Below are 14,550 nucleotides of genomic sequence, written 5' to 3' on the forward strand. Positions count from 1 at the left end.
TCTTCTAGTAAACAATTTTGCTGTTGCAAAGACTGTTACCACCTTGGTTCTGATTTCTCTGTAGGTAGCCTTTTTTTCTGGGCAATTTTGAGATACTTTTAATCCCATGTTCTGAAACATTTTTATTTTTGGTCATTAAAATTCAACGTTATGAGTATATATTTTTAATTATTTGTTGTTCTGAGCACTCAGATTTATATCTGAAGATATATATCTCCTTTCATCACTGAGAAATGTTTTTTATTATTTTACAGAAAATGTCTTACCCTTCACTTTCCCTGAACTCTCCCTATGGGAATCCTATCAGCTGAAAATTGGTCCTCCTGGATTGATACCCTATACTTTTTCTTATATATAGTTTTCTCTTCTTTTTCAAAAAAACTTTGATTTTATATTTTGGGACATTGCGTAAACTTTATCTTCCAACTATTATTTAATTTAAAAAATTTGGAATTGTATTTGTAATTTCCAAGTGTTCTTTTTCATTTTGTTATTGTTCATTTTTAAATCATCCTGTTCTGAGTGTGTATAGGTAAGCTTTTCTCAAATACAAATTAGAATGATTTTAAAAGTTATCTGCTACTCTCTGAGATATTTGTTTTCATAGAGTTTATATTTTCTACTAATCTCAGTCTTTCTCTGTAATGCCTAAAGGATTTCTTCAAGTGTTTTGTGATTCTTATTGTCCTATCTACACATTTTACATTTTAGAACTTGAGACAAATATTTGACAGGGAGCTTTATGTCTGCAGGAGAGTCTTGTTGATTCTTACACCTTGCCTAGTTATACAGAAAGGTAATGAGTCATTAATGTCAGAATGAGGAGAGCTTTTTAAAAGGGGTTCCTAATTTCTCCCAAGGCAATTGGTTCAATCATCTTAGAGAAGAACCCTCTGATATTTTACGTAAGATAAGAAACTGGCATTAGGTTGATTGGCAAGCAGAGGTGGGAGAGGGAGTTCTATATACAGTAGTTCCCCCATTTGTGGTTTTGCTTTTTGCAGTTTGAGTTGCCCACATTCAACTGCGGTGCAAAAATATTAAAAATTCCAGAAATAAACAATTCGTAAGCTTTAAATGGCATGCCATTTTCAGTAGTGTGATGAAACTCTCTGTTATCCTGCTGCATCTTGCCTGGGATGTGAATATTCTCTTTATCCAGTGTTTCCACACTGGCTATGCCACCAACTTTTTACTCATTTAGTAGCCGCCTGGATTATCAGATTGACTGTTGCAGTATTGCAGTGCCTGTGTTCCAGCAACCCTTACTTTACTTAGTAATGGCCCCAAAGTGCAAGTCTAGTGATGGTGAATTCTTATAATTGTTTCATTTTTGTTGTTGTTAATCTCTTACTGTGCCTAACCTATAAACTTTATCATAGGTATGTATCTATAGGAACAGCCATAGTGTATGTAGGATTCGGTACTATCCACTGTTTCAGGCATCCACTGCAGGTCTTGAAATGTATTCCCTAAGGATGAGGGGGATTACTATACACATCTACTGTTGACATCCATTCTCAGCCAGCCCCACTTCCCATTCCCATCTTCAGTACTGCCTGCAATGTCTGAGTCCAAGGCTTCATGAGATTCTCTTGGCCATCCATCTATGGCCTTTACTGTGGCTTACTTTGCATGTGTTCTAGTCCATAGGTGGCTTCATCACTCAAACTTGCATTTGCCTTTCATCATTCTGAACTTTGTGGGAGTCTCTGGTTCACCTGTGCCCTCTTCCATAATGTTTTTATTAAGAATCGTTGTAATAGAGTCTTCAAAAGGGAGGTCTTGGCTCACCAATTTGTATAGAAATTATTTTTGTATTTAAAAAAAATATCTTGGAGGCAGGATAGGAAGTATGTATTTTTCTCTCAACATGAAAACCTGGAGGCATGGGCACCAGTGGAAAGGGTATTTCACAATCCAGGTAGTAGATGATGGACATCTAGACCAATGTAGTGGTCATGAAGATATGTATAACAAGTTGATGATTTTGATCTGCTAAGGAGGTAGAACAGCACTCATGGTTCATTGAAGGAGTGAAATAAGAGGTGAGAATTAAGAATGACATTCAGGTGCCTGAACTAAGCTACTACCTGGCAGATGGCATTCTTTGTGACATAGGGAACTTGAGAGATATGCTTCAGTGGGGGTAGATGGGCAAGTTTTGATTTGGATAAGTTAACACATGTCATTTAAATCCAAGTGTTCTGGAATGAGTTGAACATCTAAGTCAAAAGTTCAGGAGATCTGAACTGAAAGTGCAGATTTTGTAGTTATCAGCATATGGATGCTATTTGAAGACACATAGGTGGCTTCAAATGGGTACCATTGCTGTGACAGAACAAGAGGAGTAAGAGTCATGCCTTGGGCAGAAACCTGGAAGAATACAAGTATGAAACAGAAAAGAGGAAGGGGAGCTCACAAAAGCACCTAAGAAGAAAGAGAAAGAGGCAAAGGATTAAACACCGACGATTTGTTTGAGGAAGAAATAAAAAGGTGTGACAAATTCTAAGAAGATTTAGGCATAAATATATGAGAAAATCCAGGAGACAGAAGTGTCCAGAAGCTCTGCTGCCCATCTGATGCACCCTCCTGGCAAAGCCTAACTCTGGATCAATCCCACTATCATCCCTCATTTGGATTATTGCAATGGTTTCCATTGGTCAGTCTGCCTCAGTCCAGCACCTCTCCAATCTATTCCTTATTTGGGGCAAATCCAATGAGCTGTTTCTCTTCCAAAAACCCTTAATAGATTGCCACTGCCCTTTAATGTCAGGCCAAACTCTGAGCTGCAGGAAGGGTACCATGGTGTCAAACATTGCTGAGATGTACACTATCTCCAGGAAACACATCATGGACCTTGTTTTCTCAGAAACTATCATCTCTGAAAAGCCTCGTTCAGACTTTCCCTGGTCAGACCACAAGCTCCTAACTGGCCAATGTGTTCAGTCGGATATGCTGGTACTTAGTCTCCACAAAAATATACTGTTCCTTGAACTTTCCACATTCTCTTTCTCCTTCAGCCCCTTCTGTCTTAACTGCCATGGTGTTTCCTCTGCCCAGGCCAATCTTCTCACCGTCTACCTGCCTTCTTCCACACATGCTTCAGGTCTCCACTCAGCTATCCCTCCAAGGTCCACCCAGTATCCATTAGTCAGGTTTATTCTCCCATTTCACCATCCTTTTACAACACTTATTGTAATTCATAATACTGTATTTACAATTTTTAAGTTTATTTATTATATATCTCCTCTTCTAAAACACACAATTCATTAGGGCAGGGATTATATCTTTTTTTTTTTTTTTTCTCATTGCTTTAACTAAACAAAGAGTCTGGCACACAGATGTCCCATTATTATTAAATTAGTAATAGAACAAATGAATGGCAATTATCTGCCTGCACCATTTTGTCTTACAGCTTCCAGGTTTGAAATGTCTTCAACCACTTTAATTCCACTTCAGACTATTTGTCTGGCAAACACTTGCTCACAAAAATACAAACAAACAAACAAACAAACAAAAAAAAAACCTGACAGATTGCTTTGAGACTTCCTGACAATTTGGCCTCTTATTCCCACAAAGAATTGTTAACTTTCTCATTTGGACATCCCTGGTACCTAGCACATACTTCTATTATAGTGCTTATAAATTGTTATTGCACTACTTTGACTACACGTCTTTCTTTTTCATTTGATGGTTACTTGAAATTAAGAATCATGTCTTATTTTTGGTTCTTCAGCAACTACCTCATTCAATGTTTATCAAGGATGAATGAACAAAAATCAAATATAGATTAATATCTTCTTGATGTCCCTAAATCATTATTCAGACCACTAATTACAATTTATTTTTACCTTTAAGATATTTAATCAGGTTAATAATTTAATCAGTGGATTTCAGTCAATATAAAAGACCAGTTGTGGTGTCCTGCCTCTGAACTAAATAACCCAATTCTTAAGTATTTGAATATATTTTATACAGTTTTTAAATATCTTCTTTCTTCCTGTCAAGACTAAGCTATTCTTGCTACATCAATTCTCTTGTCAATAATTTTCTCTGTTGTTTCTAATTTCCTCCATTTAAAGAAATCTATAGATGACTGAGCTTGTTAACATTTTGAATTAAATGAGCATAAATATATTCTGAATGAGGATTTGAGATCTAAGGTGCTCAAGCTGTCATGCTTAGACCTTGAGAAAGAAGATTTGGTATCTCAGAGGGTTTTGTGTTCTACCTCCTAGTTCTCAGAGGGGACAGGTAGGCTATATAGCATAATGAAGGGTTGGTAAAAATGCAAAAACATATGCAAAAGTATAATTTTTTTCATAATATACTAAATATAATTTGATCTAATTTCTTGACTTTTATCGTTACGCATGATAATATTATTTAATGAATCTTCTGTGTGTATGCTGAAGATACAAATTCTCCCGTATTAGAATCTATTCTGTGTGTGGCTTCTGCTCCTGCTTTCGGCTCAATGATAAAATCCAAATCCCATTCCCTAGCCCCCATTATCACCACCACTATGAGTCCCCTCATACTCAGAGCGATTTTCTCCGTTAAGTTTTCAGATTGAAAGACTGAGCCAATGTCACCGCCTCATTATTTTTGTTTTTACGTTACCTTTTACTGCAACCAGAAGTTCTCTTTCATCCTATTATCTGGTACCCACCCCCCAACCCAACACCACCACTCTCTGATTATAATTTTGGACTGAAGCTACCTAGAGAATTTTAAATATTACACAAAACCTTGGACAGACCCAGCAAAAGTGTATATAATGTATCTTCTGTTAAAAGTCATTCTAAGATTTCATTCATTTGAACAATTATTTTTGAATAAGTACTTACTATGCTTAGCAGTTTTTTTGTTTTGTTTTGAGAATTAATTTACTGTATACCACATCCTGAATTCAAGAAAGTGGTATTTTATATTTCACTAACTTTATAAAAGAAGACAATACTATCTTCTCAAAAAAAAATCCTATCACTCTTAGTTGGACCTATTTTTTCTTGCTTTGATTCTTTGCATAATAACATTTCATTAATACTTAGATAATTCTTAAAAGCTTTTTAAAAAAATATAATTTGGACACTAATTTTATCCTCCTGCCTGGAGTAACTAAAGCAACATGGGGACAGGGACTCTGACTTGCTCATCTTTGTATTCCCTGCATCACCCAAAGAAGTAAAATAATAGGCATTGAACAATTATTTGAGGCATTGAACAGAAACACTTGACACTCATAAATGCATAAAGTTACTTTATTTTAAGTATACATATAATTTTGAAAAATATAAATGCTAAAATATCTCATCTTCTTCATCTCTTAATTCCATAAAAGTCACAATAGAAAGCTTCATAAAACTGTAAAATACTATGTTATAGGAATTTTAGGATTTATATTGGAAAAAGTTATTAGTAATATATTGAAATGTTTTCTGTTCTTTATCATTTTGTTCCACCATGTTGATCTACTTCATTTAAAATAAAAAGATGCATCATTTCTCTCTCCAAAGTTAATAAAGACGTAAGAGAATAAAAATAAGAATATCTGAAAGTGCGTATTGATTCTGAAAAGTAATGTGTACGAATATGTACCAGCCATGAAAATGGCTAAAAAGAGGCAACTATTCACTCTTTTCACATTGTAGGACTGGGACAAAGTTACTTCTGGCTCTAAAAGTTTCACTGGATGACTTTAGCCCTGAGTTGCTATATTTGCCTAGGAAACAGAATTCTTGCTTTTTATACGTACCCATAGAGCACAATGAAATGAGCCAGGAAATTGGACATATCTAAATCTCTGGTCAAAACACAACTTGACTGGTTAGCATATTACAAAACTTTTTTAAAATTTTAGGCTGCAATGAAGCTCAATGAAATCTGAAAACTCATGGCCTTTCAGATAGTGAAGTGCTACAAAATATCACTTGATTGTACCCAGCCACTTAGTGCCACTGGGCTTCATGCTCATGCTGTGAAGGGCAGATGTGAAATATCATGAAATATAAATCAGAAAATCTCAGGTTCCTGCACCAAAATCATTAAGTAGTATGAAAAGGATTGAAGAAGGCTTTGTCCCATCCCTGAACAATGTCAACCTCTGTAATACAACTCAAATTATTTCATTTTGTTTTTAAAATATAGTCAGCAGTCAATACATTTCAAGTACTTTAACACAGTTAAAAAAGGAACCAAAAAACTCGGAAGACAATCATTCTCTATTAAACACCAGTATATAGTTGATAAAAGATTTACTCTGTATGGGTTGGCGCATGAGCATAAAATACACGCAAACTGAATTACAGACAGCAGACAACTGTTTTTCCTCCTCTCTTGGAGGTGGAAGGCTGAGGAGAGAGGTTTTTGTTTTCCTACTTCTTAAGTCAGTTAAGTCCTCTCCCCAGCCCCACTCCTCAACCTTGATTGGGAGAAGAGGCAGGGACATTACTGCCCCTGGCACACAAAACAATTAGAATTCCAAGTATTCATTTCACACAGTAGAGAAGATGACTTTTATCAAGGAAAACAGTGTGTCCAAGATATTTTTCTCCCAAAAACAAAACCAGACGCATTTTTGCTCTTTTGATAAGGCAGACGCTTGACTTAGTCATCTCTTTTCTTCCAACAGTGTTTCTGCAACCACAGCCAGGACTTTCTGGTTAACAACTCTAAGCGGACTTTGTCTTTGTCTTTTGCATCCTTTATCTCCGTAAGTCACATTATGGAGAAAAGGGAGAAACACTTATAAAAAAATGTACTGTTGTAATTTGTGTCCAGTTTGCATAGAAACAAAACCACCACCAAATCTGGTTCATTCTTAGGCAATGGGTAAATTTAGCTAAGATACGGATAATTTGGTGTTACTAGGTAAAGCTCAGGTTTTGCTTGTTAGTTTGGTTAACTACTTCTGTTCCTTTGAAAGTAATGACATTTTTAAACACTTCCCTGGGTTCTCAGAATATTGAAAGGATTTGATATTAACTGTTTATTTAGCAAATGTAAGGTACTATTCTGTGTTCATGTCATAAATATCAATATGGATCATAAACAGAGGTACACATAGGTTTCACCTCTACTCACAGGCTGACATGATGAGTTTAGTTGCTTCAGGAATTCTTTGATAGGTATAGAGACGGGCATGAACCACAGATACTTGATTCATGATCAGAAAAAAAATGTTTTAGCTAGAGCTTTTATAAAAGTAAACTTTGTTTAACTTAACAAGCTCACAGGTTAAGCTGAAACTATACATGGTTTTTAAACAATTTATTGATGCTTCCGTGAGTAAAGAAAAAGGGAAAGTCTTCTTATACTGGTTTATGTTAGGGTAATAGAAAGCTACATAATACAGAATAATCATTTTAAGGATAGCCCTAAATACAAATATGAAGCCAGAATTTGGCAGGTGAGGTTTCAACACAATAACAAATAATTCGCCACTATTATTTTAATGAAAAAATTGTGGTCATTATTGTCTAATTTGTATAAATTAAAAGTTTTAGGAGTATCAGGTACTGTAAAAGTAACAACTAACTCAGGATAATAACATTTTTGTAATCAAAATTACAAGGAGACAGAATAATAATTTAAGTAACATAACAATGAGTGGGAATCAATAAGTGCATATTATCAAACCAAAAAATGTGGTTTCATTCTGCTTCCAGTATAACCCTCAACAACTGGTTATAGTTAGGACATATCACAGTTGTGGTTATATGAATCCAAAATTATAATTTTAACATTTAAAATGTTTTTTAATATACATTCACAATATGTAATGTATCATATTAAAAACAACCTTTAAATACCATGTTGAATTTGGTTAATAAATGTCTAATTTTCAGTGTGGTACTTTGAAATATACATACATATAATATGTACACTAATATGTTCTAAAAGTCCCACTTACAAAGAATAATTGCCTTTGCATCCTGAAAAAAGTGCATGAGAGTACCGTTACACTGTACTCTGCAGCTCTGTAATCCCATTACATTTTATAGACATGTAAATGGGCTATTAATACTCCTATGAATTTTATATTGCATGTATGAGCTATTATATCAATTATAATGACTGATATCTGGGAAATAAACTATATTTGCTCTCATTTTCATATGGACAGACTTCTTGGACCCTTAATGGATTTTTTCATATGTGGTTTGGGTTTTATGAAAACTGGCACAAGAGACTCAATGACTTTGCCCTCTGCCTACCGTCACTCTTTTGCTTTCTAACATTGCACATATATGCACCAACCATGGCACAGAGCACATACACAAACACACAAATATTTCAAAATGAGAAAATGTCTAACAATACTGCATAGGACACTGACGTGGTCATACAATCAGCATCTGCACCCAGATGCTACTATTATCAGAACGTTGGTTCTTCTCATGACATAGGAGTTTGTCTCTTCTCCCTCAATCTCCTTCATAGAACAGTTACGTTTCTTTTAAAGAAAGGGAAAAATTGATGCTTAGAAACATGGTGCTTTTAATCTGATCTTGCCTTCTGGCTTACCCTAGAGATTGTGTATTTGTGTGTGTATGTATGTGTAAAAATCACATTATATACAATACAATTTTTACAGAAAGCCTGGCAGCTACAAATAAGAGGTAGAACTACTCAAAACTATGTTTCCTGCTGCAGGAAAAAATTCATCTTCTTTACAGTAATTAAAAAAAAGTTTTAAAAATTGACAAAAAATAAGTTGCAGGTTAGGCCCCATAATTTAAACAACAAAATCTAGGAAGAAAAATATTCTTCAATGTACTCAACAGATAAGTTCATTAAAGGGTTAAAAAAAGTTGCATAGGAAAAAAGGGACATTCCAGCACTTGCTACAATGATGGCAATGGTTTCTCTATAGGGAGTAAAGTACCTTCAGGTTTCTCTTCTTTTGATAACTCTAAGATTAGGGTTTACAAGCAAGAGCAAGTTAAAATAGCAGCACTTTTTCCAGTCCCGGAGAGCTCTATAAATGAGAAGGGACTCTGTCTGGAGGTCAAGGTTTGTTCTACCAGACAAAGACAAGCCAGTAAGCACAGCCCCAAAGCTAAAGTTTGAAGTTCCTTCAATATTTTCATGTTATAAAATCCTTAATACTTGCATCCTCTGCTTAATAGAGGCAAAGGGCAGGGTCTGTGTGTGTCTGTGTCTTGAGTGACAGAAGAATTTGGTTATCAGAGGACACATCTGAAAGTTTAAGAACAAAAGGGGTATTCCTCAGATGCTGTTTTTAAGGAACGGTGCACTATTGTCTTGATTGTATCTATGCAAGAGAGAAGCAGAGAGAGCGCTGTATTATTTGGCCTGTGACCAAAAACTGAGACAAAATAAAAGTTTAAAAATAAACAAACAGCCAAACAAAAACCAACGACATTAACAACAAATGTCAGTTTTAAGAAAGACGAACAGGTTACAATGTAGTTTCTGTTCCCTTGCTCCTCCAGAAATAATCATTGTCTTCAGGCTCAAGTTCTATTCTAATTTGAGGCACAACTTTTACTGGAGTTCTAGGAGGACTAGAGGAAAAGGAAAAAAAAAAAGTAGTAAGTAAATCACATTTCCTTCATCATCTGTCAAATGTTTATGCATTGTACAGAAGTCAAGTATGTCCTTCCTTGTTCTCTTTTAATACTTATATTTTCTTTGTGTATTTAAAACAAACACTTTAAATGGGATGAAGGTTATCAGTAGAGTCAAGAAATTCAAGTAAAAAAATTTCATAAGATCTCATACCTAGAATAAAACAATAAAAACAACAAACACAAAAGGAAAAGAGGTACTACCATGTTAAAGGACAAAAAGACTGACATAATAAAAATATTCAGAGATTTCAGAAAATCAAGTAGAACCTGAAATCTCTGGAACTTTGTGAAGAGGGAAAGAAACCACTGGAGAAGAACTGTCAGAAAGTGCCAGTTACACCCCTTCAAATCAGGGATGATACTGAAATTAAAAGAGCTAATGTTGATCTTGGGTTGTAACTTAATGATACTGAAAGATTCCCTTATTTGTAAGAGTAAATAGGTCTCTTAGAATGCTTTCTACTAGTAAAAGCTGGAGCAAGTTTTGGTCACCGGGTAATTTATTTAAGAGAAATCATACAGAGGAAGGAGAACAAGAAGTTATGTCAATAACCCACCATTAACTACATTTCTGTGGGGCAATTATTCCACAGAACAACATAAAATACTGGGCTGTCCTTTACCTTGGCATAACGAGTGACTGAAGGAAAGGAATTTTATCAGCATGATGTGTGGCGTTCAAGGAATGTTGGTGATCTTTCTCCTATAAAATAAAAGTTTTAAAAAACATAAATAGTAGGTCTATGGTGAAGTATAAAACAAAAATCTTCACAAAACTGATGCATCTTCCATAACTGTTAAGAGTAAAAAGACAAGTTTAGGTATTTCAATAAAAAATGTATTAAGCTAAGACTAGTGTGATGAAGACAAAATCACTTCGTTTCCTTTACGTTAGGTTTTCTTGGATGGATCACTGCTGTCTTGTCAGTGAGAAGAATAAAAAACAAATCATTTTTAGAGGGTGACAACACTCTCAGTGTCTAAGGCTTGCTTTTGGATTTCCTTCCATCTTCAGCATTCCTAAGTTTGCCTGCTGTTGTTCATAAGGAAAAAAAAAAAGATTTTCTTTGAGGTACTTACTCATCCTGCAACACTACTTCTATCAGTTTTGTTCTTTCATCATGGATTACAAAGATAAACATGACATTAGGAAACATTGCAGGCAAAATGCTCAAGTGTATTTTGTTTAAGTAAACTTCTAATATCATATCAACTTGCAATTTATCCTTTAAAAGGGGTTTTGAGAGGATGAAGGGCAACTGGCACATAAACTTTTTCCATGAGCCTCAAATTCTGGCTAGTGATTTTTTAAAAATAGCTTTTACATTTATTTATAAGGGGCTATACCAGGGTATGATGCCAACAGAAGACATACATGTTAAGCACATGTGTGTCACAGTGTGCTTTTGCTATTAATGCTCCACAGATAAAAAATGAAGTTGGAACATGGCTTGAGGAGCTTAAATTAAAAAAGAAATTCATAACCAAACCCCATTAAGTTGGCAGAAATTAGCCTCGGTTACAAGTTAGAGGTTACAAACTGGACACCAAAGGTAAGACTGCTTTAGTTCTTGGTTCTTTAAATCCAGGCTGGTAGCCAGCCTCCAAGATGGCTCTCAGCGATCCCTGTCTCCTGATATTTATGAATTTGTGTAATTCCTTCCCAGTGTTAACAGTGTGGGGCTGCATAACCATCAGAACATGACAGAAGTAATGGTCTGTTACTTCTGAGATTCAGTTATAAAAGACTGCAGCTTCTGTCTTGGTTTCTTTCTCTTTTATCACTGGCTCTGAGGGAGGCCATGTCATGGACAGTCCTACAGAGATACCCATAGGTAAAGAAACAAACGTCATGCCAAGGGCCCCATGAGTGTGCTTTTGGAAGCAGATCCCCAGCTCCAACCAAGTCCTCAGAGACTAAAATATTTAATGGGAACCTCAGTGGGTGGATACCTATGCTGTCAAGAATATCTGTTATAGAGATGTGCAGAAGAGAAAACAAAACCTGGTCTGTTCTAGAATTCATGTGTTTCCTTATAGCCTTAGCACAAATGACTTCATTTTGCTTTGGTTTGGTCTTTTGGGGCCTAGTGCATGAGCTTAGTTCAAAACAATGGCCTCCCAGAATTTTGTTTAAAAAGATTCCCCCTTTTTAACCAAATTCATTTCCTCTTGCCTAGAGACCATCCATCTTCAGATGATCATGCAACAAAGGTTCCAGCCAGTTCCAGGTGAAGACACCGCCCTGGCCATCAAGAAGCTACCCTGCCTTCATTAGACTAAGAGCAGGGTGAGAGTTCAGTGATCCCCAACAGGTAGGGAGTATGCCCCAAGCCAGAATGAAGCAGTTACAGAAAAAAGACCATCGGTCCCTCTGCCTCCCATGAAGATTTAGGGAGATCACATCTCTCCTTGAGGAGATGAGGCAGGAAAACAGGGTCTGGAGGCAGGGAACATGAGGCCTATTCACACTTTGGCTATCACAGGAAATATCCTCTTCATGAGGCATAGGCCAAGTAAATGAGTTTGTAACTTTACTTCATCCTCTTCATTTACATAGGGTGTACCCCAAGTAGAGGGTATTTAAACTCCCCAAAATTTTGTAATGGGGCCCTTGAATCCCTATTCTTGGGCCCACTCCCACAACGGGGAGTATACTATAATTTTCAATACATCCTTTCATTTCTTCCTGGGAAAAAAAAAAAAAAAAGTCTTCAGAGACTCAGCCCCAGCTGACAGCTTGACAGGTCTGACTGCAATCTCATGAGAGACTCTGAGCCAGAACCAAAATCAGCTGCCCCTGCATTCCTGAATGTCAGGAATTGTGTAAGAAAACATGTTTGTTGTTTTAAGCTGCTAAGTTTTATGGTAATTTGTTACTCAATGATTGATAACGAATACACCCATTATTTTTTATCAATAGACATTCATTCCAAACATTTCTTGATAACAGTAACCTCTTATTGAAGTCGAGGTGGCTTGGTAAAATAGAAATAAAAGTGTCTTAACTGTCTTTTTCTGTAACAGATCAGTGTGCTCTGAAGTGCATCTGAATCTAAAAGGATGCATTTTCTTCAATGAGAATGCAAAGTAGAAAGTAGCTTGATGGCAATTGCTACCTGCTATTCGGAAAGTCTGAAATAGTCACTGACATTACTAAGTGGCCTGTTAATTCAATTACAGAAGAAAAAAATGTCACAAACCATTGCACCATAGCCACCAGGCTGTCACCCTAGAAAGATCAGTGCAGTTATAACAATAATTTTGAAATAGCAAAAGGGAGAATGAAGAGATTAGAAAGCAAATGCATATAAATTATATCTAGAAAGTTGTACTAATACTTCATGATTGCTAATTTAATCAAAATTAAATTTTTCCAGATTCTTAATATTAACAATTGATTTATTGATCACTGAGACACCAATGATGCAATTTCTCTTTTGAGCTGATTTGATCACTAGTTGAAACCTAAGGAAGACAAACAGTGACAGTGATGTAGTATTATAAGCTGCAATTCAAAATACCAGCAGGAAAAAAAAAAAAGAAAAATCAATTAAAACCGTGGTTATTAATTTAGTAGTTGGAAAAACTGGGGATGATTTGGGTGAGGGAAAAGACTACCAAATAAAAATTTAAAAGGTTATGGATAAAAAGAAGAGTGAAGCTTAGGGTATGTAAAAATAAAGTTTTATTATAATTAAGTGTAAATCTTCTCATAGAAAAAAGGCAAAACAAAATTGAGGGCAAGTTAATGCAGATGGCAATTCTAAAGTGTTTTTTCTCTGTAAGTGCAAATCATATTCAAGCAAGCATGCAAGAGGTTAGTTCTACTCACTGTCAGAAGGTTTGCTATCGCTTAGGAAAGGTTGCTGTTCCATGATGTCCATTGGAATTTTAATACTTGGAACTTTTTCTGAGTATGGGCAGTCAGACTGTGAAAAAAATGTACAACAGGTTTTAGAATGTTTTTATTATACAGTCCTTCCTATCTGCTACTGTCGATCAAACCGTTTTATATAATCATTTACTTAATACTAAGGAGAAAAGCCCTATAATTACTTCCAGTTTGCTATCTTTTAACTATATTCCTTCTTTCCTCCTCACATTTGTTTTCTGCTCTTCTGAGTTAATGGTATTGAGTCCATTAAAGCTACAACTACACAAAATAGAGATCACTACAACTGAATTGTAAAGCTTTCTATCACTTAGACTCCCAATCAGCAATGTTTATGAGTTGTATCTGTGAAGCAAATGATCTCAATGCAAAAACAGATTAAACCTAGGAAACTTCCGAAGTTATAATATGGTCTTGAAATTCTTGTTTTGTTTATGCTGATTCCGTCTCTAGGAAAATCATGACCCATCTTTCCTTCTAGAACAAGTGACAGACTGTTTATATATCTGCTATCAAGAAGCCTTCTATGTATACTAGAAAATAAACTTTCCTCTCTTACGCTAAGTACTATTTTATGGGTAAAGGTTCATTTCAATTAGCTTGTGGCAAAGATATCTGAAAATGTAAGCAAAACATAAGAAAATAAAATGTTTAAAAAGGTGTCTACGATGGTCAGATAAGCAGAGAATCATAACGGAAATTGCAATACCAGGCAGCTAATCATGGGACTGCTTAAAGAACAGGCCACCTAGCCCAAATTATAATAGATTTCCCAGAGATTACCACTTTGTTTCTTTTAAATGCATTATATTGATTCCAAGTCTATGTTGGGACTGAAAGACCCAATATATCTCTTAATTGAAAGTACCAAAAAGATGATTTTTAGTTGAAAATAAAATGAGATTAATGTTAAAAAAAATCTTAACATAAAGTCTATTACCTACATGGAAAATTCCTTTATGGTGACTCTAAAGAGGTTAATATACAACAGTATCCTTTTAGAGAACTAAGACAATGCATTCAACAAGCAAAAAAGAAAAAAAAAACATGCCA

The 14,550-nt window shown here is 35.4% G+C and overlaps 1 protein-coding gene across 4 annotated transcripts in view; it reads right to left on the reverse strand.

The window, feature by feature from the left end:
- Window positions 1–5,249: 5,249 nt before the first annotated feature.
- The window catches only part of SLC4A4 (solute carrier family 4 (sodium bicarbonate cotransporter), member 4), a 365,688-nt gene continuing 356,387 nt past the window's right edge, over window positions 5,250–14,550 (reverse strand). For 2 of the 4 annotated variants that reach the window (XM_011998142.1, XM_011998140.1), the window contains 3 exons: window positions 13,438–13,534; window positions 10,226–10,305; window positions 5,250–9,536 (listed from right to left, as the gene is read on the reverse strand). In XM_011998142.1, coding sequence (XP_011853532.1) covers window positions 10,262–10,305; window positions 13,438–13,534 — 141 coding nt within the window. In that variant the 3' untranslated portion in view covers window positions 5,250–9,536; window positions 10,226–10,261. The remainder of the gene's footprint in view (window positions 9,537–10,225; window positions 10,306–13,437; window positions 13,535–14,550) is intronic. The other 2 variants (XM_011998138.1, XM_011998139.1) reach the window with 1 other exon arrangement.

Source organism: Mandrillus leucophaeus, unplaced genomic scaffold (genome assembly GCF_000951045.1).
Source record: "Mandrillus leucophaeus isolate KB7577 unplaced genomic scaffold, Mleu.le_1.0 Scaffold559, whole genome shotgun sequence".
Taxonomy (NCBI): domain Eukaryota; kingdom Metazoa; phylum Chordata; class Mammalia; order Primates; family Cercopithecidae; genus Mandrillus; species Mandrillus leucophaeus.